Source organism: Chiroxiphia lanceolata, chromosome 19 (assembly GCF_009829145.1).
Source record: "Chiroxiphia lanceolata isolate bChiLan1 chromosome 19, bChiLan1.pri, whole genome shotgun sequence".
In the NCBI taxonomy this organism is placed as follows: domain Eukaryota; kingdom Metazoa; phylum Chordata; class Aves; order Passeriformes; family Pipridae; genus Chiroxiphia; species Chiroxiphia lanceolata.
Genome location: NC_045655.1, coordinates 8,145,940 through 8,170,012, shown reverse-complemented (window position 1 = coordinate 8,170,012; position 24,073 = coordinate 8,145,940). Strand labels below are relative to the sequence as shown.

At 41.2% G+C, this 24,073-nt stretch overlaps 1 protein-coding gene across 5 annotated transcripts in view; it reads right to left on the bottom strand.

The window, feature by feature from the left end:
- Positions 1 to 24,073, bottom strand: part of ANKFN1 (ankyrin repeat and fibronectin type III domain containing 1) — a 125,395-nt gene that overhangs the window by 17,366 nt on the left and 83,956 nt on the right. For all 5 annotated transcript variants that reach the window (XM_032706776.1, XM_032706777.1, XM_032706778.1 and 2 more), the window contains 6 exons: positions 16,255 to 16,352; positions 14,605 to 14,695; positions 11,465 to 11,572; positions 4,945 to 5,044; positions 3,685 to 3,817; positions 2,954 to 3,070 (listed from right to left, as the gene is read on the bottom strand). In XM_032706776.1, the coding sequence (XP_032562667.1) occupies positions 2,954 to 3,070; positions 3,685 to 3,817; positions 4,945 to 5,044; positions 11,465 to 11,572; positions 14,605 to 14,695; positions 16,255 to 16,352 (647 nt within the window). The remainder of the gene's footprint in view (positions 1 to 2,953; positions 3,071 to 3,684; positions 3,818 to 4,944; positions 5,045 to 11,464; positions 11,573 to 14,604; positions 14,696 to 16,254; positions 16,353 to 24,073) is intronic.

The following is a 24,073-nucleotide window of genomic DNA, read 5'->3' as shown; positions in this document are numbered from 1 at the left end:
CACAGGATTCAAAAAGACACGGACCCTTTTGCTTTTACTTCAGATACCAAGAATGTGCTAGACAAAACAGGCAGAAACTAACAAAACTACCAGGGCAAAGCTCTCCAGGAAAATATGTGAGGATTAAAGAAAAGTAATTTTAAAAGGCTCCACATAAAATACATATTTTGGTCAAAATCCCTTTCCTCACACAGTAAGGCATCTGCTTATAGGTGCAAACACACTCAATCCAGTGACCAGCCACTGAAGAGATTCCCAGATGTCTTAAAGAAAAATGCCTAACATTTAAAATATGCTCATTACTTTGTGATTTTTCAAGAGATCTACAGTGAGCTGGATAAGGGAGAGGGATAGTTTAAAATGAGAACTCGAATTCACAATGAAGCACTTTGTATGTTTAGGGAAGTGCTGTACATTAACCTAATGACATTGTACACTGGGAGATTACCCTGAAATTATTTATCTGTACTTAGCAGGCAATATGTATTTATAAGCTGTATTATTAAATTGTTTATAAGCTCTAGGTAGTCAGCACAGTGACTGCCCTTTATGTGGCATAATAATTTTAGCTTTATTCATCCCTCTCCAGGGCAGACTGTTGGTGTCTATACAGCACCTCCCCTCTGCCTTTTTTAACTGTTGTGCCTTTTGAGGTTTGCCTCCATCTCTGATTAACACTGGCTGTCTTGAGTGTACATTTTGTATTAATCCATGTGTCTCCAGCTGGGATAAGTCACTGCAGCAGACGTAGCCATCTAGTTGTCATATTAATCACTGCAACACGTGAATGTGCCGAGATGAAAACAAACAGCTCTTTACTGTCACTGAGTGTGTGTTGTGAATGGATTCCAGCATAGAGAACAGGGGACCTACTAATATCAATGTGGGACTGATTAATATACTAAAAAAGTTTTGTGTCTGCTCAGCTTGGCACCCCATCACTTGTGTTTTGTTTGCTTTAGCTGTCTGGTGGTAACAACAGGCAAAGTTGCAGTCCCTGTTGTCTCTGAATCTCCTGATCTAGTCCCTTAGCAGCTGTGTTGTCACTGATCTTTTCCATTCTGTCCTAAATTCCTGTGGAGTCAGTCTATTAACTTCCTCAATAAAATGTATTCAACCATATAAACTTTATTGAGATCCTTCCGCTGGTGGATCCCATTAGGCCACACACCGTTCGAGGTTGGCAGATTGGTGACAATCCCTGTGTTCATCAGGGGACCAAGCTAAAAGAACAGACATTAAGGGCAATAGATTTCCCAGAAATTCAGCAGAGCAATACACCACATGGGCACATTTGCTGTATCTCAGGGCTTTGCATCCCTGGTAACAAATAATAACATGATGTACTGGGAATGCTGGTTATCCCTGAGTGCAGTCCATGCAGGCTGGCAGTGCTCTGCTGAAGGGAATCTGCACAGGGGGAATGGAGCTGAGCTAACCCCAGGAATATGTGCTACCTGAGCTGAGCCAACCACACCAGAGGGAATATTCGGCAGATATAGTTAAAACTTTCTCTGGTGACAGCTCCAGGGACTGACAGGCAGCTGCTGCTTCACACAGGTGGTCCTCCAATAAAGGTGCAGCAGGCTGGCATTCCATATATTTCGGGGCACTTTGGGGAAATCAGTCAAGACAGGTGGTTGCCCAGGAAGGCTGCTCTCCTGTGCAGCGTGCCTTGCCAAAAGATGTAAAACAAAACCCCACATGGATATTCCTAATACTGGCCCCAAAGTGTGTGGCTCTCAGAGCTGCTGTAAAGCAGGTTATTGCGGGATGACGTGTGGCCAACACGTGCCCAGCGATGAGGATCTTCATTAACTCCATGGCTGTGCCACAGACTTCTGGGAAGCTTTGGTGCCTCCACTTGAGCAAAAGGTAGCAGAAAGTGAGGCCTGGATATACTTTTTTCCTGTAAGGGTTGTGCACGCAGTTTTTTGAAAATGTATTTTCCCATAAAAGCAAATATTTTAATGAAAATATCTGCCTTCCAGCTAGAGATTTTATGGTATCGTGAAAGCACCTTCAAAGCTTTGCAATAAATGTCAGAATGTTCTTCTGGAGATAATTTCTATTTGCATAACGAGTAGTGGACACAGACAGAAGGTTTAAGTGACTCAGGTTGTATCTGTAGCAGAGGCTGGAATAGAACAATCCTGAGAGTCACTGCTATGCCTTTAGCACATGGCATGAATTGTGCACGTAGTGTCCTTACCACTGGCAAGATCTGTGCACCACTTAATCTCTCTTAGGCTCTGTTTTTAAGGGTCTAAATAGGTATCTGACTTGTTCTGTGCACAAAGGTACATTTGAACCTAAAAATTTTGGCAGCTCCATGGAGAACTTAATGAAAGATTTGATTTTATTTCCCCACTGACAATCCACACCACCAGGGCCATCCTGTTTGTCAGGCAGTGTAACTCTGCCCTAGAAGCTGTACTTGAGTAGTTTGTGAGCCATGGGTGAATAAAGAGCATGTTTTGGCAACTTCAGCAGTGTGTTTGTCCTTCCTGTCAGGGACAGAAGCTGCCTACTGCTGCAAGTTCCCATACAGCACAAGGGAGTGCTGAATCTTACCCAGAGTTTAAATGCTTCATTAATAGATTAATAATTAATAACAAATAGGCCTATAAGAGGCTTAAGCGCAGCAGATATTAGGATTATAACTCTTGAATTCCCAACCTGCAAACTCACAGGCTTGCCTGTGATCATTATTTACTGGTTCATATCTGTTTGTTTCTTCATCTGCCACTGTTGTTTCTTTTCTTTGTATTTCCTCCTCCTCACTTTTAATGTAACTCTTTGCTCCCAGGTGGCAGGAGGGGCTCAGTGCTTCAGTTCTCTATAGATGATAATGCTGCTCCAAAAAACAGGCTGGAGGGACAGCTGGCAGCACTGTCCCTTGGAGATCAGAAAGTCACTGAGTTAGTAGCCAAGTATATGCCACGGAACCCACCTGTAGCTGTGCTGCTGCTGAAAGCATCTTCTGCCTGGCCTGAAGGGCTGTGGATGAGGACACGGACACAGCCATGTTCTGCCTCAGCCACCTGATGTCATCCCACATGCAAGACAACTGCAAAAACATATCCAGTTCAATCAGGTTTTGTTCTCAGCACTTACAAAAGCAGAAATGAAGCTAAACAGCATTTTGGACTTGGAAAAATCAGTGGGTATTGCTCGTTTTGAGTTTCTGTGGCTGGCAAAGAGCTGCTTGGATAAACGAGACACAGATACGGACTCAGACAGAGAAGGTGTTCTGTAAACATCAGGCACCTGTTTCAATTGATTTTGGACTATTGCACAAAATTGATTTACTGTTTTTGGGGTATAGAAAGAATAGCATGAAGACAACTTGAGTGATGGCACAGCCACAATAGCAAATTTAAACCTTCTAGTTATTTCTTTAGGCTCTTTCTCTAAACGTTCATAAAACCTCTATGTACCCACATAGCAATCACTCGGGTAGGATTGTACATTGGAGAGTTAATTGTGCTGCTGTCAGTGACCCAGTCAGAATTTAGTCCACATAAATGGTTTGTGAAAATTGCATTTAACATGAGTGATAAAGCACTTCATCATTTCGCTCATTAATTATATCATTTCATGTATTCAGAATGATGAGCTGAGGCCTAGGCACTGCTAGCAACAGATTTGCAGAAGCAATATATGAAATTAGACTCGCGTTACCTTTGTGAACCACAGGAAATCCTGCATAACTGAACTACTGTGAGAGTCATCGATTTCCACAATTGGGATTTGATCTTCGTTGGTTACTAACAAATTGTCTTTGTAAAAAAGTATAACACATAAGTAGAGTCCCCTAAAGAGAGAAGGAAACACTATCAAACACCTTTCATGTCTATTCACATCCATGCCAAATTTAGTCAAAGAATCATAGATGTTAAATTCTGAGGAGAGAGATTGAATCATCTGGTCTTAAATTCTGTGTTCTATAGATCATGCAGCTTCAGCCAGTGAATTCTAAATAATATTTAGGAAGCTTATCACTTTAGATGATGTGAGACTATGTGAATCTAAGAAATTATGAATCTGTGCAAGCCATTGATATTTAGTTTCAGTGAGAATTTTGCCAGAGTACACAGTACATAATGGGGGCTTTATGCCCTTTGGAAATCAGAAATTTTACTAAAACTTACCATTAATGTGCTTAGTTCTGCCCTTGTTTACTTCAGAGCAAATCTGAGGTAACTCAATTGAAATCAGGTGGGTTATTATGGATTTACATTAGTGTAATTGAGTGTAATTTGGCCAACATATCTTCAAAACTGTTTATAGAGATCATTCCCCTCAATATTTACCCTTGCAATTAGTTACATAGGTTAAGTAGTGGCCGTAGGGAATTTAAAGACTCTGGAGAGCTCTTCTGAAAGAATCAAACTCTTTTCAAAATACAAAAGGAGAAAAAGCAAACTGAACACTCCTGGCAATGAAAGAAGAAATAATTCCAGCATAAGCAACTTCCAATTGCTAAATTATCACGGCTGAGGGTTGGGTCACACTGGACTGCAAACCTGTTAGAGAATTCCGCATGTGTAGCTTGTTGCCAGTGGAGTATTCAAACGTGTTATCTGAGCTCTGCACTTTATGTTATGAATGAAATAAATGTCACAATTTCATTACTGAGCAGCAGCAGAGGCAGTGCTTCCCAAGTACCTCAGCAGCTGCACTTTGCACAGAATATTTCACTCTGTTACAGTTTGACTCCATTTCCAAGAGTAACAGTGAACAGATTCTATTGATTTCAGTTGGGGCTGGAGCTTTATTTCCCTGTCAGCCTCACACGGGTGTGCTTTTAGCAGGTTCATTCTGTCTGATTGCTCTTGCACTGGTAGTGGCATCTTCATACAGATTTCTAAGGTGCTTTTTGCTATTACAATAACAACAGCTAAAACTCAGAATGTCTGGGAGATGAAATGAATGACAAACCGTTTCAGGGTCTTCACAAACTTGTTTGATGAATGGAAAAGGTGCTTCAGGCTCCTGGAAACCGATTGCTTGCGACCAGCATTTTGTAATTTAGAACTTTCTGAAATGGAAAAAAGAAGTAAACCAAGCCCAGCTCTTAAATTTCAGTTAGTGCCTCATAAAGAACCTTTGTTTCTCGAACCACAATACTATATTTCAGTTCAGTGTCCTCTTTATTCCTTTCAAAAACCAACATTTAGAAATTGCTCAAACGCAACCCTTTGTGTTTCCATTAACTTAGTGATACACACCAGCAAACAATTTCCTTACTTGCAGCAAACTCAGACTAGATAAAAATGTTTTGCTCCTAGGCAAAGCATAGCTTGAACCAGCACTATGTACTAGTCTTAATGGTATAGATTTTGCAAGGGAGCTCAAAAACCCCAGAAGAGATTTGAACCATCAGTCAACATTTTAGATGTTGTAATTCTTCAGTTTCTCTCCACTTATAGCTTAAGCTTCTAAGAACTGACCTGGCATCACCAGTCTAACCTAAGGAAGAGCTTTAAGGAGACAATGAGGTCGACCTTCATCTTTCTCTGTATCACATTAAATCCATCTGCTTTTGCTTGGGTTTTTTTTCCCCATCACAACTTCCACTCACCTGAATTGCCTCAGAGCTTTCACAGTTACCTTTGCTCCCTACTAATCTGGAATCCAAGGAAGATGAGACCTGCTCTGTGCCTGCCAGGACCTCTGGACCAGCTTTCTCAATTAGAAGGATTTTATAATTCATATATTGTCCCAGTATTCTAAAAAAAAAAATGCTGTTAAATTTTTATAACACTGTGTTCTTTTTCACTTCGGTGAATTTGACCCAATGTCTTTCCTTCTCTCGTGCATGGCCTTGTAAGGCAAAGAAGTACATTCTCATGGGAGTGGAACCTCACAAGCTGAGAACACCTGTGTACCTGAGAGCAGGGTTGGAGGGGATGCCAATAGATGGCAGTCAGGGACATGCAGGATTGTATAATGCACTGTCAGTTGTCCACACATGGCATTTTAAAGGCACTTAACACTGTTTGATTTTTTTTTTTCATTGTTTTTTTGCAATGCCTTTCCTGTTTAATGCTGCTGTAAGAGAAACAGCAGAAATATTTAATATTAAAAAAAAATAGAGTTCATTCTTCAGCTATTTACTGTGACGGGAAAAGAAAGGCAAAAAGAAAAACACAGCTGTGGAAGTGCATCTCAGTTTTCCAGGATCTGACTTGTTTATTTGGATGAATCACGGATCCCCATCCAGATGGAAGCGTGAAACATTTTGAGGGACACCCTTCTCCAGTGGGAAAAAAACATGACTCATGAAGAAGCATTTGCTGAGAGCTGCTGATCATCTGCTTAGGTGTTCTCGGAGGAGCTTATTTGCCACTTACCTCCAGAATGGGAGGTGTCTGTCTGTGTCTCCCTGCTGAGTTCTAAGTTTGAACATTTAAAGAACATCTAAATTTGCTGCTGTCACAACCCCATCTGTGGGAGCGCTCAGCGTATTTTTAAATGCTGAATAAATTTGCACCATAATTCGCACGTTGAAAACCCCAGAAAGCAGACACACTGTTAGCAATAATTACTGCTCTGTGGAACAGCGAGTACAAAGAGAGCAAGGTTCTGTTGGGGGTGAAATCATATAATTCAGATGTATGAGACTTATTAGATCATCAAATCCCTTGTCTTTCCAGTGCAAACTTGTTCTCCGTGGCATATTCTCCAGTGCACTCTTCAGCTTAGTTTTAACAGACTCATCCAAATCCATGACTGCTCCTTTGAAGCAACTGACCTTTGTTTTCCTTTCCTTTTAAAAATACTGATTTGCATTTCTACCCATAGCTCCTCAGATAACTGTTATTTTACTGAGAACATTTGCAGTGTATTGCAGTAATGTAAACCAAATGCTACATGAAAACTCCTGTCTTCCTGTTTCCTTCTTCCAAGGTTAAGACCAATTTAGGAATATAAATTTCATTTTAATTATTTTCTTCTATATTCCCTCCATCTATAAGGAGGGAGTGGAGGAGGAAATTGCTGAAGGCAAAGCAACATAATTCTGTATAAAACTCCCAGAGGCTGCAGCATTAAAATAAGAGGGCACATTACAAGTGAAATATATGTTATTGGGCTATTCAGTGGTTTGGGTTTAGTCCACAGCTTTGCAGAAGCCAACAGCAAAAGAAATAATGTAAAACTAGATGGAGACTGTAAACTCTCCTACGTTGCTGTTTGCTTTTGTTTTACAGTAACATGTGTGTAGGAGCCAGAAAACATGGAGCTGAGATTAGAGGATAATTTGGATCTGCAGGAAATGGAACCTTGGCCGTTACTTAATTAACTAATAAATAACATAGAGTAACTTCATAGAAAAGCACCAGTAGCAACACAGTAAGTTTATATCAATAAATGATACAGCAATAGAGCCGTGAGCTCTTTTAATAGAAGCCTAGGAATGAACACACAGATGAGATGAGAGAATTCCCAGTGATTTGATTTAGATCAGAACCATTCAAACCTGGATTGAAATGGGCAATTAAATAAAAGATGCATTTATGACATTGGCAGCCTTTCTCTTCAAAGGTAGGGTGTACAAATGTTTCTTTGCAGTTTTTTATGTAAATACAACTAATACTTAAGAGCAACCTCATGGAAGAACAGGAACAATGCCCACTCATGCTTGTTTGTATCTGGGGTCTCTATGGAATGTGTGTTGTGCTGTGCCATGTCCCTGAGGAGGAAGATCATCTGGAATTCTTTGTCCTGTCACTAGACAAGTGGGTGCCTCTTCTCAAGTGGGGCAGATGTGAAGTAAATGGAATTACTTCAGTGCAAAATTATCTGAGATCTTGGCCCCACAAGCCAGGCAGTCTGTGGAACAGCTAAATATCTGTTGGAGTCACCCTGGATAGGGAAGCAAAGTAGCACAAGATGAGCTAGATCCCACTGAAATCCTAGTGGAGGGCATAAAAGGGGGTTTAGAGTTTTCACTTACTGTGTAACCTTATGAAAAAGCATTGAATGGCTGGAAACTTCCAGATGAATTCAAACTCAATTTAAAGCTGCACATTTTTAGCAGTGCAGACAGCTGACACTGGGATAATGTGCATGGAGACATCATTCCACGCTGAAATTAAAGTGGCCAGACACCTCAATAGCTTGAGACCATGGCAGATTCTGTATTAACTCACTTCAAGGTGGGATGTCTTTCAAAAGAAAATTCTGTATCTCATGAAGAAGCCTGACAGTCTCCTACCACTGTGTGGTATGTTTTGGATGACAAAGTCAGGCTCAAAAGCTAAAATTGTAACTTCTTAAATTCCCTACCTAAACTCAGTTTATGGCTTGGTTCTCAAGTCTGCTTGTATATATTCTCACAAACAATTATAATCTAAACATTTTAAATGTCCTGGGGAATCAGAGATCCTTCTCTTTGTTAAAGGCAATTAAAACTATGTGCTCTGCTTGTGAATCAAGTTACAATTAGAACATATTTATTTCACTTGTCCGGTAAAATACATTTCAATTAAACTTCAAAAAGAAAATATCTGGTAAGAATTTTACTGAAGAGTTGGGTTCCTTTCTTAATGAAGCATCACACAATTGCTTAATCCACTCAGAATTGTTTAGAAAAAATGAGCTACAAGAAAAAAAAATACTTAAAAATATATTTGAAGTGTTGCCAGGACATACAATTGTAGTAACTCAGTTATGATAGTCTGTAGCATGGTATTATGAAGACAAATGGATGACTGTTGTTTGTAATCATCAGGGTTTTCCAGAAGATTAAACATATGAAAGCAAAGCTTCCTAAGTAATTCCCTAGGAGATTTCATCATATCACAGAGCAGGTTCAAAAGCAACAGCTGATCTAATTCCAAAAGCTCTTAAACTCACTGTACATTCCAATGTATTCTTCCTGGTATTTTTGTAAGCTTGTTTTCCCCAGCCCCTGCAATGCAAAGCACAGGGCAAAAGGCAGAGCCTGAATGAACAGACCTGGGCAAAGGATCTGCCTGGAATCTGGGCAATGTCCCCTCCCAGATCCCACTGGAGCACCAGCACACAGCCTGGCCCTTCCAGCTCCTCTGTCTTCTGAGGCTTTTGCCCGTGCTATCCAAGCAATCTCAGACCTTCTAGATTGATTACCTTCAGTTTTTCCACCTCCCTTGCACTCATCCTCCACTCTCCTTCAGCCAACCTGAGCAGCATGAATGGGATATCCCAACAGGAGTCACCCTGGGAACAGCCAAGGTGCCTGGACACCAGGTTGGAGTTCCATCCGTCCTCACAGAGCTTTAATTCACTCAGAGTTTTATTCTGCTCTCATTAATAAACCACAGACAAATCAGTGGCTGTTGGCAGATCCAGGGATACTCCTCAAACAATGTCCAGCTGTTCACTGACAGCTTTAAACCAAATGGGGCAAACAGAGATCACAGTATTGATATCCAACCAGAGTCAGATGAAGGAGTTAGTAGAGGGAAGCAGGGTAAAGATAAAGGATAAATGCCTGGGCAGGTCCTCAGTCTGTGTATAACAGCATGGCCATGCTGATTTCTATCCCTGTCAGTTGAACTATGCAAATTTTACATTAATTAAGAATATAGATCAGGCCTTTGTATTATATGAAATGAAAGCCATTATTTGGGCTTATCAGTCTTACACAGCAGCTTATCTCAGATCCTTGACCAAACTCCTCAGATTCCACCAAGGCTGATAAATACCAGAATCAAATTTCAGAGTCAAAGTGATGGCATAATTCTTACTTTTCCTGCAAACTTTGTCTTGATGCCTTACCAAATCAGTGAAATACAAGGGATTGACGTCAGTCATACATTTAAAGCAAGTTCCAGAGGTTCTCCTATGATGTTGCCATCCTGATTTATCCAAAATACACTACTGTGTAATGCTAGCACTAGAAGCAATTATGAGATTTTTATTTGGTTGTAGGCATGGGTGTTGCTCAGGCTGACTCCACATGTGGTGCTGTCCCGTGGGAGCTCCCGCAGCCTTTCAGGCACAGAAGGAACTGTTTGGAGCTAAACGGATTTTTTGTATTGTTGTTATTTATTATTTAAGGAAAAGGAGTTAGGAAATCAACAACAGAGTTGTCTGTGCTGTGCTTCGAGGCTGGGGTTAATTTCTGGAGTGGTGGAATTTTATAAGAACCAGGCCCTGGTGTCAGATTCTCAAAAGGAGGGATTTTCTGCATGTTGTTTATACCTGCTCCTGTTCTGGGCTGGTATGTCAGTAAAACAATCTATACTGAGAATAGTTTCAGATGGTCCATCACTTACTCCCTGTTCACCAGGAAGGTGGCAGGAAAGACCTGAGATAGGCACTAACTCCAGAAAGGAAAAACTGTACTGTGGAAAAATGGTACATGCATTATATTCTTTAATAGCCTGAAAAAGCTATGCAAGAGATAGAATACATCATCTGTATTTTCAGTACCAAGACCACCTGCAAGTGATAATGCTTGCATGAATTTTAATTAGGGAAACAACATTTTCTTGCAATATCTTCTTTCCCTTTCCAAGCACCATAGATGAATAGGTTAAGTTGCTATGGTTACAATGGGTTGTGGCAGACTGTGGATCACCGTGATGGTGACATATTTGCACGTAAAGAACAAAGGCTGCATCTTTTCATTTCAGCCAGATGATTTTAGCCCTAAGTATTTCTGTGATTTTAAATCAATTGATGCAGCTTGACATAGCAGTCGTACTAGGTGAAGAAAAATGAAAACTTCATGGTAGTTTAACTTTTCAGTTTGAAATAAGTTCCCTTTGCAATGAAGCATTATTCCAGTTAGAAGTTTATTTTAAGAAAATAAATAGTACTTTTCAACAACCCGTATAGAACAGGAGTTTTTATATATGCTTTAAAAAGAATGCCAAGCTGTTGCCTTGGCTCTTGAGCTATTAAAGGCACAGTCTGTTTCTCATGAATGAAGTTTGGCTGAGGTTCGAACTCTCCCCTAGTTTTGATCCATTCTATTTTGAAATGTAGCAATCTTATCTTCCCACTGCATTGTGCAAGTATTTTTCATTATGGATTGGCAATGGCATCCACTGGAGTACTTAGTGTCTTCCATTTGGAGTCAGCCAATTCCCCTCTTTTGATCCAAACCAGTTGTTAACTTTCTAAAGTATTTCCTTATAGAAAAAAATAAAAGAGACATCCTTGAAACATTTTAGTGGAATCCTGTGCGAAACTAATTTGTAGGAAAAACCAAATCCATAGGTGTGTAGGGTACAGGGGGGGAAAGGGTGTGCCTGTGTGTGTGCATTCGAGCTTTCACATGTTTTCATCCAACTAATTTCAAGGGTTAAGAGCAAGATAGTGTGCTAAAGTGATTCCAGATGGGCCAATATTAATATCTTTCTTTTCCTGATGAATGAGAAGGTATGACCTAGTTAGAAAACTGCTAAAATTACAGGCGCCACAGAGGCTTCAGCTGGTGCCCTACCACAGAGATATTTATCCTTACCTCTGCAATTATAGTGCTGATGAGCTGCTCGAACCTGCTGAAGGAGGCGTTCCAGGGCCTCAGTGTGTCCCCTGTGCCGAGGTTCTCTTCCACTGCAGTCTTTCCAGTCTATTGAACAAAGGAAATAAACAGAAATGAAACACAAAGGTGCGGGAGAAGGTCTAAAAATATTTTCTTGCCTCTGGTCCTCCTTGGCTTCAGAGGAGTTTTACATCTCGGCAGGCAGGAGGAGTTGTTTTCAACTCTGCTGTTGTTACTCATACACCGAGTTTTCTTTGCCTTGTGCCAGCTGGGTAATGAATCATAATGATTATTAACAAAGAGCTCCCAACCAGCTCTGAGAAGCTCCTGTAGAGCCTGACTAGACAATGACTATTTCTCTTCAGTACATGAATGGGCTCTGTTGCTGCAGCCAGAGCTGCTCCCAGCCTGTCCCAACACTCAGCCCCTCACTAAGATCACACTTCTGCTGCTTCTGCCTCTTTTTCAGATACTGGGAGGCTTCAGACACTCAACTCCAGTTTATAGGAAACTGCAAAGCAGGGAATGAACATTCTCCCACACCCAGGGCTTGCTCTGTAGCCAGAGACACATGTTCCATGTAAAATCAGTTCAGGAGATCTGCTCCCGGCAGCGGCCTGAAGGAACGCTGGCAATTCCTGCCCTGGAGCCCTCGGGCTGCTCAGCACTGCACTCCTGAGGCAAAAAGCTGCGGTTTCTGTCCCACAAACCTCCACCTCCAACAGACTTTGTTTTCACTCCTTTGCTCCTAGTGACAGTCTCAATCTTGATTTTAAAAACCGAACTTATCACAAATAAGAGGAAAAAATTGTGTGTGTCAGAGAGGAGCTTTTTAATTCCAGACTTGACTGTTTTCATACTTTGATTGTAAAGAGATAAGAGTATTGCACTCATTTCCTGACCCAAAGTAATGGTGAATCAGGGTATTAAGAGATCTGTCTGCACAGGAGACACGCTTCCATCTTGCTGGCACAGAGGCCACGTACGTACTCGCAGCCACCAACAGTTTGCTCACTCACTAAATATACAGATCTAGTTTCTAGTGCAAGTTTGGAGTCAAACATTCCTTCCAATGGGCTCACTATGCCAGGGATATAAATACCTATTTATTTACATTTAGTAGCAGCTAGAGTAAGCCCCTGAAAGGCTGGAAAGAGAAGACATTTGGTATCCCGATAGCCTGTGGGCAGTGTGACAGCTGCAGGGGGGCTGTCCCCTGTGTTGGGGGCTATTGCAGAGATCCAGGGCCAGCTGCATTTGTTGCTCTGTGTGGGGATAATGTCCTTGGATCTCCTGTGAGCAGCCAAGAGGGACCAACTGGAACTCACCAATCTCAAAGTGCTTTGGTGTCACCAAACTGGGATTTCTTATGATTTCTCTATCCCAGTGCTTTTTGAACCTCCAGATTGCTGACTACCTTAAAAATGACTTGGAAACCAGTTTCCCTCGTTGTCCATCTCTCACCTGCTAATGAATAAGCCTAGAAATCTGCTATCATTTCATAGAGCAGCTGCACAACATTGGCCACCACCTTCCAGGCTGCTCCTGTGTGTGGGGGAACCAGGAGGACAGTGGCAAGTGTTCACTGATACTCAGACAATCTCCAAGGATGTCACAAACCTTTGATGCTCTGGGATGGATCAGCATTAGGCCCTGAAGCTTTCATTTCCCTTGCACAAACTTCTGGCTGCTGTTACAGATAACTCTGCAGAGTATTAATGTATTCACATTTCAATTTTAGCTTAGGGTCATATTTTGTTATTCAACAGTGGCATAATGTCAGATTACTGCCTTCTTGCCAAGCACAAATCTGCTGGTTTTCAAAACCAGTGGTGGAGGCAGTCACATGGGTAAGGAAGTTCTGAAGTTACTCCAGTGACTGCAGTGGTAAATAACATCTTGTCTCTCTGATGCAAAATTCACATCATACAAAGCTGCAGTCCTAAATGCAGCCTGTTTTGCCAGGAGTGTCCCTTCTTTGGGGATATTTAGCTGGATAACTTGCAGCTACTGTAAGAGAGTCTGTCCCCCAGCTGATGTAAACCTGTGGGTTTTGGGGCCAGTCCTGTGTGGTTATACCTGGCTATAGTCAAGGTAATTGCACATCCCTGAGCTGTTCAGTTGTTCCCATGATTGCAGCACATTTTTGTTCTCCAACAGAGTATTTCTTTAGCCTAATTCTGGTATTATTCTGCAGCAAACAAGAGCAAACTTGAAGCAAAATGGGCCAATGGTACTGCAAGAGCCTTGTTTATCCAACCCTCTCCATTAGGACGACTGAGAGTAGGTACAGCTTGCTGTGTTTTCTCACATTAGCATGCAAGGTTATTAAATTGCTACATTAGCCTAATAAACACTAGTGTTAATGCAATAAAAGGAAAAGTCTCACTTTACTGCATTAATCAATACAAGGGGAGCTGTAATACACTGAGCCAGTTTGGCAGGAAACACCAAGTCTGCAAAAGCAACTAACAATACAATGGGATTATAATAGATTAAAAAATTACAAATGACAAATCACAGTCCTAATGGAGTCTGAGAAAACCTGTCAGAGGTTGGAAGGGGAAAAAAGGCTTTTGGACATTTCTGGAACATTTCAGTGCTTACAGGCTAGATCCTGTCAACGTGTGTGTCCACACTAGAGTATTTGACATACAGGATGCTGTAAGAATGGTCCAGTGAATGGGATCTGTAATGCTACAAGGCAGAATACAAAATTACATGAGATACATGTAAGTGTTTTGCTTTCAGCAGCTCAGATTCAGTTTTTGATCCATTCCTGTACTGAAAAATGAACTTCCATATATCAGAACTCTGTTAAGAGAAGTAAAGGTCAAAATATTTCTCATTTTTTTAAAGTGTTAATGACTAGACAACAATGTTCTGTCAAAGGACTGGAGAAGAATACAAGCTAAGACATAAATATCAATATCACATAAATATATTATTATTTTGCTCATTTTTGGGGGAGTTTTTATTTATTTATTTCACTCCTAGAGGACATGACAATTACATCATGAACTCCAGGATATTTTTCTTTTTCTGTTCTTTGAAGAGGAAGGAATTCTTGCAAAGCAACATCACCAATCAAACTAGGAGGGCAGACAAACTCAACCTACTTGAAGGAGAAGCATATTCAGGAGTAGATTTCCTTGGAGGTCCCCATCCTCTCATGTTGTACGCTGAAACATGGACATAATACCTCTGGCCCTGCAAATGGAAACAGCTGGAGTCAAAACTACCACTGCATTCAAAATCTTGGCTGTAATAAGTGCAGAGAAGCTCATCACAAAGGTGTTTTCTTTGAGAGGCTTAAATAGCTTTAATAACTTAAATGCACCGTGACAGATCGAAACAGCGAAGATCTGAGGGCAGATGAGCTCCTCAGGGTTATCAGAACACACCGATTCCAGCTGACAAACCACAGCCTCTTCTGCCAAATCTGACAGTTTGGGAACTCTGACAATCAGACTGCAGAGCAGGAACTCCCCTTTTCCCTCTTGTATTTGACAGAGCCTCTCTACCAGCACAACAATGGGAGAAGCTTCATTTGGGTGCCACTAAAATCGGTCAGACTTTCATCACTGATTTTGATGCATAAATCTAGGCATAAATCTAGGAGAGCACTCCTGGAGGCTTAACTTTCAATTTAATTGTGTTACATACTTTGGAGAGTATAGACAAGCACATGGTAAGCACTGATCTTAACATGTACCTATGGAAGTGGCTGTGCAGACTGGCTTCATTTTAAGTACAATTACTCCTTTTTTTGCTAGAAAATGAGAAACAGAGAGTAAATGCATATTGTGACTCAGCTCCCTGGAAGACTGTGCTTCAAATCACAGATTTCTTCAGATAAAAGGCTAGAAAAAAATATCAATAAAGGGTTTTTTTCTATTGTATTGTATTGTATTGTATTGTATTGTATTGTATTGTATTGTATTCTATTCTATTCTATTCTATTCTATTCTATTCTATTCTATTCTATTCTATTCTATTCTATTCTCTTCTCTCATTTTGAGAGCCTCTGTTTTGGGACACTGCCCAAGGGCCACATCCACACCTGCCCCTACTCTGACTTTGTAGGCCTGATTCAGTGTGCAGTGGATTCAGTGGAAAGGCTCCAGCTCAGTGGCTGCTGGGTTGGCCCCTCTGATGCTGTTTCTGATGGGAATATTTGTATTTTGAGAGGCTTTGTTTTCATCAAATATTTTGTGAATCAAAATTCATTTGTACAAATGGCACTGAATGTAGGAAAAAGACTTTCAGACACATGGTGAAAATGATTCTGCTTAAGAATCCGTATCAATATTCATCAATTTTCTCCATTGCTGACCCAGTTCTGATCAGTGTAAAACAGATAGACAAAGATAAATAACAAAAATTAAAATTATTTCCACCAACATGTATGTTCCCTGAAAGGGAGAAGAGAAAGAGTTGTTATTTTAGGTATTGGTTATCAGAGTCAGGACTAGATCTCTTGAGAGCTTTTGATCTGCACTCAGGTTATCCCATGATCCACAAAACAGCACCTTTCACTCCGGTCTTTTCCAATCTCCCCTCTGAATGATAACTCATGGAATGGTTCGTGCTGAATTGTCTATTCCTTTGTCACTTTTGGATTATGGATACCAGACATATTGTGCTCAATCATTGGAACATGTTGCTCCAAGAAAGGCACTGCAGTGATTACCAACGGGCAGGGGTGCAAATTATCCATCTTTGTATCACTGGGGTCATCAAGGTCTAAAGAGTCCTCTGGCACTTACTGTTCTGAGACCCGTGATGGAGCACCTCAAAGACTGAAGATTATCCATAATTATTTCACCAGCCAAAGGAGAAAAGTCTTCTGAAGAGCTCCATTCCACTAGGAAACAAATGGCAGGAGAAAATCAAATCAGATACCAGTCCAAGCAAAGAAGTCAAAGGACTTGAGTCACTCCCAGGTTAGCTTTTCTCCTAGCACTTTCCCAGTCTGTGTGGATACTAAAAGTCATGTTAAACAGTAATGTTTAGCAAAGCTTTACACAGTAATTAAATTATATCTCTGTGTATAGGAGACAAAAGCAAAATATTCTTCAAAAGCTTTTCAGGAAAGAATTCTTAGAAATAGACTGCAATACAAATTACCTTCAGCCAACATTTGCCCTCATTTAAACAATTTCCTTTTAAAGAAAGAGAAGTAGTGGAAAAGAGAAGGTAGAGGAATTGGGCCTGTTAATGCCATTTGGCAGTTTTTACACCCAAACCAACAAAAAGCACTGTTTTGCATTGGATCTGCATGGGCAGAGAATTCTTTTTGCTCCACAGGTCCACAAAACTTTCACCACCTGCCCTTGGCTAATTTGGGTAGAAATATCCTCCTTGGACTAGACCTGACACTCACTGGAGCCTCAGCATTGGTTTCAGTGGGTTCTGGCTCTGCTGTCCAGGCCTGATGTTCCTGTGGTCACTGAAATGACACAGCTCCACAAGGACCTATTAAGCTGTGTCCACTTTTGGAGGGAATGAAGAGGTGCTGGGCTGACAGATCCCTCCCATCTGCCCTGCAGCCTGAAGTACAATGGGCACCTTCACCAAAGTGCTCCTGTCACTCATATTCCTGCTTCAGGGCTAGTGGAATTAGTGGTCCTGCTGTCTGGGCTCTTCCTCAGTACTTGCAAAAATTAATGTGCACATAAAACAGTATCAGACCATGAGAAACTACTGGGTGATTTGAATAAAGAAAGAATATATGCAAGTGGGGAACTGATGGCTGCAGGTAGAAAACCAGCCTTTTTTCTTAAATTATTCTTTATTAATGGCAGACGCCATGATTAGAGGAAAGGCTGATCCTGGAGTGATACCTCTGGGATTTAGTGACTTGTACCTTCAGACCCAAACTTCCAGGAAAACCTATCAAAACCATTATGAAATGAATCTTTTAAATTATTCTACAGTGGAAATTGGGAGAGCTCATTAATATCCTGGATTTACACCAAAGCAGAGATTTCAACACAAAGCTTTCCTTTTAAATTTACAGAATAGTTCTTAGATACTCTATTTGCATATTCATTAGTACTGGAGTCAATAATTTAGAATAGATCAGAGCATATAGGTGTTCTAATTTCAGCATGGGGAATTTTCATCTTCTGGCAGTGTCATACTGGTATTTTCATATTAAAAGAAAACTGCTTCAGAGAATTTTCTGCTCAGCATATACAACATTTAACTGCCAACACATTCTTTCCAAAATAGCCAAGTATCAATAGCACAACTCATTTTCCCCTTCTCCCCTAGTAGCTCCTTGTCTATGATTGCAGTTTGTGAATGCCCAGCATGATCTGCAACATTTTTGTGTTTGCTGCAATGAAAAGAATATTGGTTTTGTCTATTAACTTTTTTCACTGCGTATTTCTTTAGTTTTCCACGGGTTTTAAATAGCTAATTGCTGCCACCTTTAATGGCAGCTATCTCTGTACATTAGAATGAAAATATAGAGACTGCTATGGTACCATACTGTAGGGTTTTGTTGACAACCTAATTATAGGAATACTTGTAAGTAACATTGAACTTGATGGCCTGTCAGAGTTTCCATTGTAAACCGTGATTTTCGAGGTTTCTAACTCCACTTGCATTAAATCATTGCAGACACTCTACACATGCTGCAAACTTAGACATGTTTTCTGTTTTCCAGAAGGAGAAACCAGAAGGAGAAATCCTGTTCAGACTGCTGAACAGGTTGTCAACAGCTTGGAGTCACTTCCCTCACCATTTTTCTTAACAAAGATTCATGTTCAGCAAGACAGAGTCACTTGAGACAGATTCTGCCAGCAAATCCTGCCTTCATTGGAATCTCCAGGCACACCTGAGTGTCCCACTCCATGTGAGGGGCAGTGGGAGGGTCACACCTCAGGCAGCACAAAACAAAAGCCAAGGGTGGAAGAAGTGGCTTTAAGCAGCTTCTGAGCTTCCCAGGTTTTTAACTGTTCTCTGGACTGGAGACTGCTGGTAGTTCAAGAGGCATATTTAAATTTGGGTGGCTTTCACAGATAAACATTGCAGCCCTGTTCTTGATGTGGGGCTCCTTCTCAACCCTTCCTCTTGTATTAGGCATTTAACAGAGGGCTCCAGTGTTTGAGATCCTGACACTGCCTGAAGAGGAGTTAACTTATCTAGGATAAGTTATCTTCTCTAAGTTACATCACAGGATTGCAGGCATGTGACCAGCAGGAACACCAGGATACTGGTGTTGGGACTACCAACAGCGTGGCAGCTTGTTCTCAGAAATAATCAAGGACCACTGAGTTCAGAGGGAGAAGCTGAGTTTCCAAGGGGAGAACAGGCAGACTCGGCCTTTAAAGCCCTCTCAGGAACAGCAGGGAATGGGTTTTGTGACGGTAAATCCCAGCTCTGCTCTCATGTTCTAGGCCAAACTCCTGTTGTTAGTGAACCCCCACGTGCAGGGCCCTCGTCCCCTTGCTGGGTGCCACCGATCTCCCGGTCCCTTGAAGGAAAACTACCCCCTGCTTGTCCTGTCCCGGGTGCTGAGGTGCCACCCCTGTGGGTGCCCCCCGACCCCCTCACCCAGCCCAGCCTTCCCTGGCTGCCCAGCTGTGCTTTTCATTACACAGCCAGGATTGCCAGCATTTTGCACTCACTTTATTTTAGCTTGCCCTGTGGTGGCTGAGACCCATGGAATTGAAAACATAGGAATATTAGCCTGTGGATCAGGTTATGGTTATCATTATGACTGAGAAACCTCCCCCCCTTTTAAAGGATATTTACCCAACAAGATGGTGTATCCAAAGTTACTCAAAACTTAATTTTTAAATATATTTATTTAAAAACCTCACTTTTGGAAAAAAACCCGTCCCCCAGTTTCAATAAAAATTTCCATAACTGAAAAATAAATATTTTTTCAACAGCTGTGTTGGAATAGTGCCTTCTTTTTCCCCTCGTTTCAAAGTATATCTGTTGTAAAGAAACTCATAACAAATTCTGGAATTTTTTTGCTTACTTTTGATTTTAACAAACTTTTTTCCCCCCTGTGATTTTTAATGATTCAAGTGAGAAGAAGATGACATGCTTTAGCTTTAAAGAAATGCAAATCAACTGAAGTAATTTATCACTTAAGTTTATATCTCCTGCTATACATTGACAGATTTCAGCTTTCTGCCATAATGGCCACCTAAAAATAATGCATAATATTCTGCTGTACTCGTTCACTGGGTTATAAACCTCTTAGAAGGATGTGGATACCAGTGTTCCTATTTCCTAGATGGGAAAATGAAGGAAGGAGAGGTAGAGCATCTTGTAGGCCCCAAAACAAGGGACAAAATCCCATGAGCTCTGTTACACTTTTTAGGCCAGTGTTGCCCCTACTCCCACTCTGGCTCTGTACAGATCTTCCTGGTGCCAATACACAGCTACACATAAATGGTCTTATCCTTGTGATTAACCTACATCTAAAAATTGGGTAATTTGTGCACAGCAACCCATCAGGAAGATTTAGCTGCTTCTTTGCCCTCTTTGTGGGAGTGCTGGGAGACAGCTCTGGCAGTAAACAGAAATTACCAACCATTTGTGTCACGCTGAAGTACTTGGGACTTTAAGAGAGAACAAAAGGCTGCCTCACCTCAGCACGTAAATGCTGAATATAAACACGCTGGAGTATAGAAACCCGAGGATGAAGAGGGTCCTTTATAAGAGCCCAGGAACAGGAGCTGGTCTTGTAGACTGCACCGACTGTGCTGTAAAGGCCCTGAAAGCTGTTGGGTGAATTAAGGATGGAGCATGTTCCAGTCCTGTTCTGAACACCCCAAAGGGCTGCTTTGTTGTGAACGCTGAATGTCTTTGCTGTTGCGGCTTTCCATCTGACACTTCATGTTATGTCAGAGCAGGGGTTTTTTGTGTGTTTAATATATTGGTGACTATGTGTTTTAATGAAGGTGCCCTGTATTCCAGAGCTAGCGAATGCACGATGTGTTGCTGCGGTCGCCAAGATAAGTAGTAATTTTTAAATAAACAGCAGTATAAACAGTTACATAAAACTCATGTAAATTGCTGGCACATAATTTTAGACTGGCTTAAGTTATGTAACTTACTTGTGGCCAAGTTTTTTTTTTTCCTCTTTTTTTTTTTTTTTTTTAATACTCAATTCAAGCTCTTTAAAATAAAGGGAGAAGTTTATTTTCACCTGTTTCTTTCCCACTCACTACCTTTCTGCTGTGCTGAGCACGTCATAAACAGCTTAACAGAGGGATGGATGGACAGACAAAAGGCAAAGGGAAGGCACAAAACACCTCCTGACCCTATTGTAGATTTATTCAGGAAAGCACCTTCTCCTGAGTCAAGTAAATAGCCTGAGCCACAGTAGAATTTGTCACTTCTCTTGATGTTTGTTTTTGCTTGCACTTAAATCACTCATTGAATTGCTGAGTAGATTAATTAGACCAGGGGACAAGAGCTCTGTTGCTGCTTGTTGGGGGTGTACAGAACACTGTATCGACCTGGGATTCTGGTTTTTATTCTTGCATTCTGACTTGCTGTGTGACCTTGAGCAAAGAATTATGCCACTGTGGCTTTTAACAGAGGTTAAAACAGTAAAGATTCTGGCTCCTTCCTCTCCTCCCCATACCCAGGACCTGGGCTGAAGGATGAGGTGATCTTGGCTTGTGTTTCCAAGGGCCTCCAAACATAATCCTGTTGTTCATTAGCTGCCTTTGAAATGTAAAACTGAAAGAAGGCACCACCAGAAACCACTTCACACCAACTTTTTCTGCCTGCTGATCTTTAAGAAATAATTTTAGTAGTTTACACCCATGATGTCTTAGCATCTGGATTTAAGGACATTAAACACTGGCATTTGTGTGAATAAAATGAGGGTGAAGGAACCTCAACAAATATTTAGAAGTGTAAAACAAGTGAAGAGAATTGAACACCAGTGAAGAGCAGGAACTTGGTGTAGAGCATCAGCAGCTCAGATGGAGAACATTGCAGTATTTGGTCAGCTCCTCCCTGGTGCCTTCAACTGTTCTTTCCAGCCTGATTTCAGAAAGAAGTCCAGTTTTTTCAGACTTGAGTTCAGGCTCTGTTCATGCCTCTCTCATGTTTGGAAATCCTCCAAAGAATGACAGGAGAAAGACAAGTCATACCAGGGAGTAGTGACAAGGATCCCAGCACAATGCTTCCATTAGGAAAAAACAAATGTTTGGCACTGAGGAGTTTGTGCAAACACAGAAGTTAAAAGAGAGTAGTCATGGCCTGGGACTCGGATTTCTAGGTACTGTTTAAATTAAAACCTGAGCTTCTAACTGCTTTCAATACTAGTGTTCATTATTTTGGATTTTATCTATTATTTCAGTTATTCCCGTACACTTATTCAAGGCTCTTTTTACTGGGTCAGTAGCAGCATCAGTAAGGCTGAAGAGGAGTGAAAAAAGATGCAAACAAACAGATCTGTGCCCACCTGAGGTAAACAAATCACTGCTGGGGTGTAGTGGGAAAGAGCTACGGGCAGGTTTAAGGGCATCTCATCAGAACAACAGTCAGAGCAGTGCCAGGCAGAGCACCAAGAAAAGCATTCCTAGACTATTCCTAGAGAGCACATCTTCATTTGAAACTTCCATGGCTATAAATCTTCGTGAGACTTGTTTCAGAGATTTTTATTTTTTTTTTTAATAATCAAATACTTTATTTGCAGTAAATCTTCTTCCCAACAGCTGTGGGCTCCTTTAGGTTTTACGCCCGCTAATAATAATCCCTGATGTAAAATAACCTTTCTTGTGGCCCTGTTTCTGGATGTTCCTTTGACCTGGGCCAGAACACTCTATTTTATGTCTTGACGTTTATGGGAACCATTCTGACAGCAGGCTGGGTGCCAAAGACACATCTTTGCTTGATCACAGTTCCACTAGTTCATCTTAGAGCAAATCTACATTATATAAATGATTTATAAGATACTATTTTTATTGCTTTTTAATAAAATTCTCACCAAGGGAAAATTAAAAAGAATTATTGACCTTTTTTTCTCAAGTATTTGATCAGTGTTTTCTAAATCCTAGCAATTCTTTATCTGTTTGCAATAAGGTCAGCTATTCCAGTACAAAAAGAAGGAACTTTTTTTCCCTCTCTGCTAGTGAAAATGACATTTCTTCCTAGCATTTTATAAATAACTAAGAAAATGTGCCATGTGGGTGCACATTGCCTTCCAGTGTGGGCCAGTGGTTAAAAAGCTACAATGGATTATCGTAACAGCCAAGATTTGTTTCTCAGCCCTGCAATGACAAACATATCCCACTCTGGCTGTGGAGAGGAAAGTGGGAGAAAATATGTTTTAGAAGAGGGATTGGAGAATAAATGAGGTTCTTATGCAAAGGCTTCACATCCTAGAAAAGCTTGGCTTGGATTCTGCAAATTTCCCCTCCCAGCGGGTGCATTTGACTCCCGTAATCTGGGCAGCCAAAGCCAGTGGGGAAGTTTATGGACCTGAGGGCTACTTGTTTGTGAGAGGCTCGCATGGGTTAGGCCCAGCTTCTTCCCAAAACATAACATTAAAATCTAATTAATAGTGAGCAGTTGGGAAAATGCAAACAAAAAGAGTAATCGATCACAATGTAGGAGGCAAACCAGAGCAGTGCACAGCACGGTGAGCAGAGGAAGGAAACACAGACACTAATTCAAGTAATCGGTGTAATGGGATTCCACTCCTTTTCCTCTAGTTCTCCTGTGATAGAAAGAGGGACTTTGCTGCATGGATGTTAATTAATCATATTTAAGGCTTTTATTTCTTTATAAACTAATCCCTGCAGTAACTTACAGAGCTTTCACCTTTCCCTAGCAATGCAGCCAGTTGTTGCAGGCAAAACAGTCCTGATTTGGGGATATTTTACTTAATTTAATTTAGTGCCAATTAACACAAACTTCTAATCATTCATTCAGAATGAGAAGAAAGAAAACATAATTAAACAAACATTCAAGTGAACACCTTTCCACCACCTTTCCCAGGCTAAACTGAAGCCAAACACCTCTCCTCCTCCTTTTCTGCCGTCAGCCTCCCTTGTCTCCACACTGGGGTTACACTCAGTGATGGAGTTTTCCATCACATTTAAACGTAGCCAGGCCAGTTGTGACCAGCACCTGGCATCTCCTGACCTCCTCCCAGCCCTGTGGCCCCTGCCTACTGGAATCTGCCATATATGCCCAGAGCTCAGGAGTGAGCCAAGGGGGTGCTCAGGCGTGAACTCCTCGTGTGCTCAGACATGAGCTGAGAGGGACCTCGTGTGTGAACCAGCTGGGTGTTCATTAGTCAATTAAATGGGTGCTCATGCAGGGGCTGATTGGGTGCTCATGCATGAACTCACTGGGCACTCGTGCAGGAAAGCAAGAAACCCTGCAATTTATGCTCAATACACAAGGTAAGAGCTTGAAGCAGATCCAAAGGCCTGATTCCAAATTTACATTCATGTATCAGTTCTGTGGGTCAGATCTAATTACTAGAACAGTATCAGGTTTTGGAGGCAAGCTGACTAAGATTTAGACATTTTATGCTTTTAAATGGTCCAGAAAAGCCCATGATGGACCAGAGAAGACTTAAGACAAAGCAGT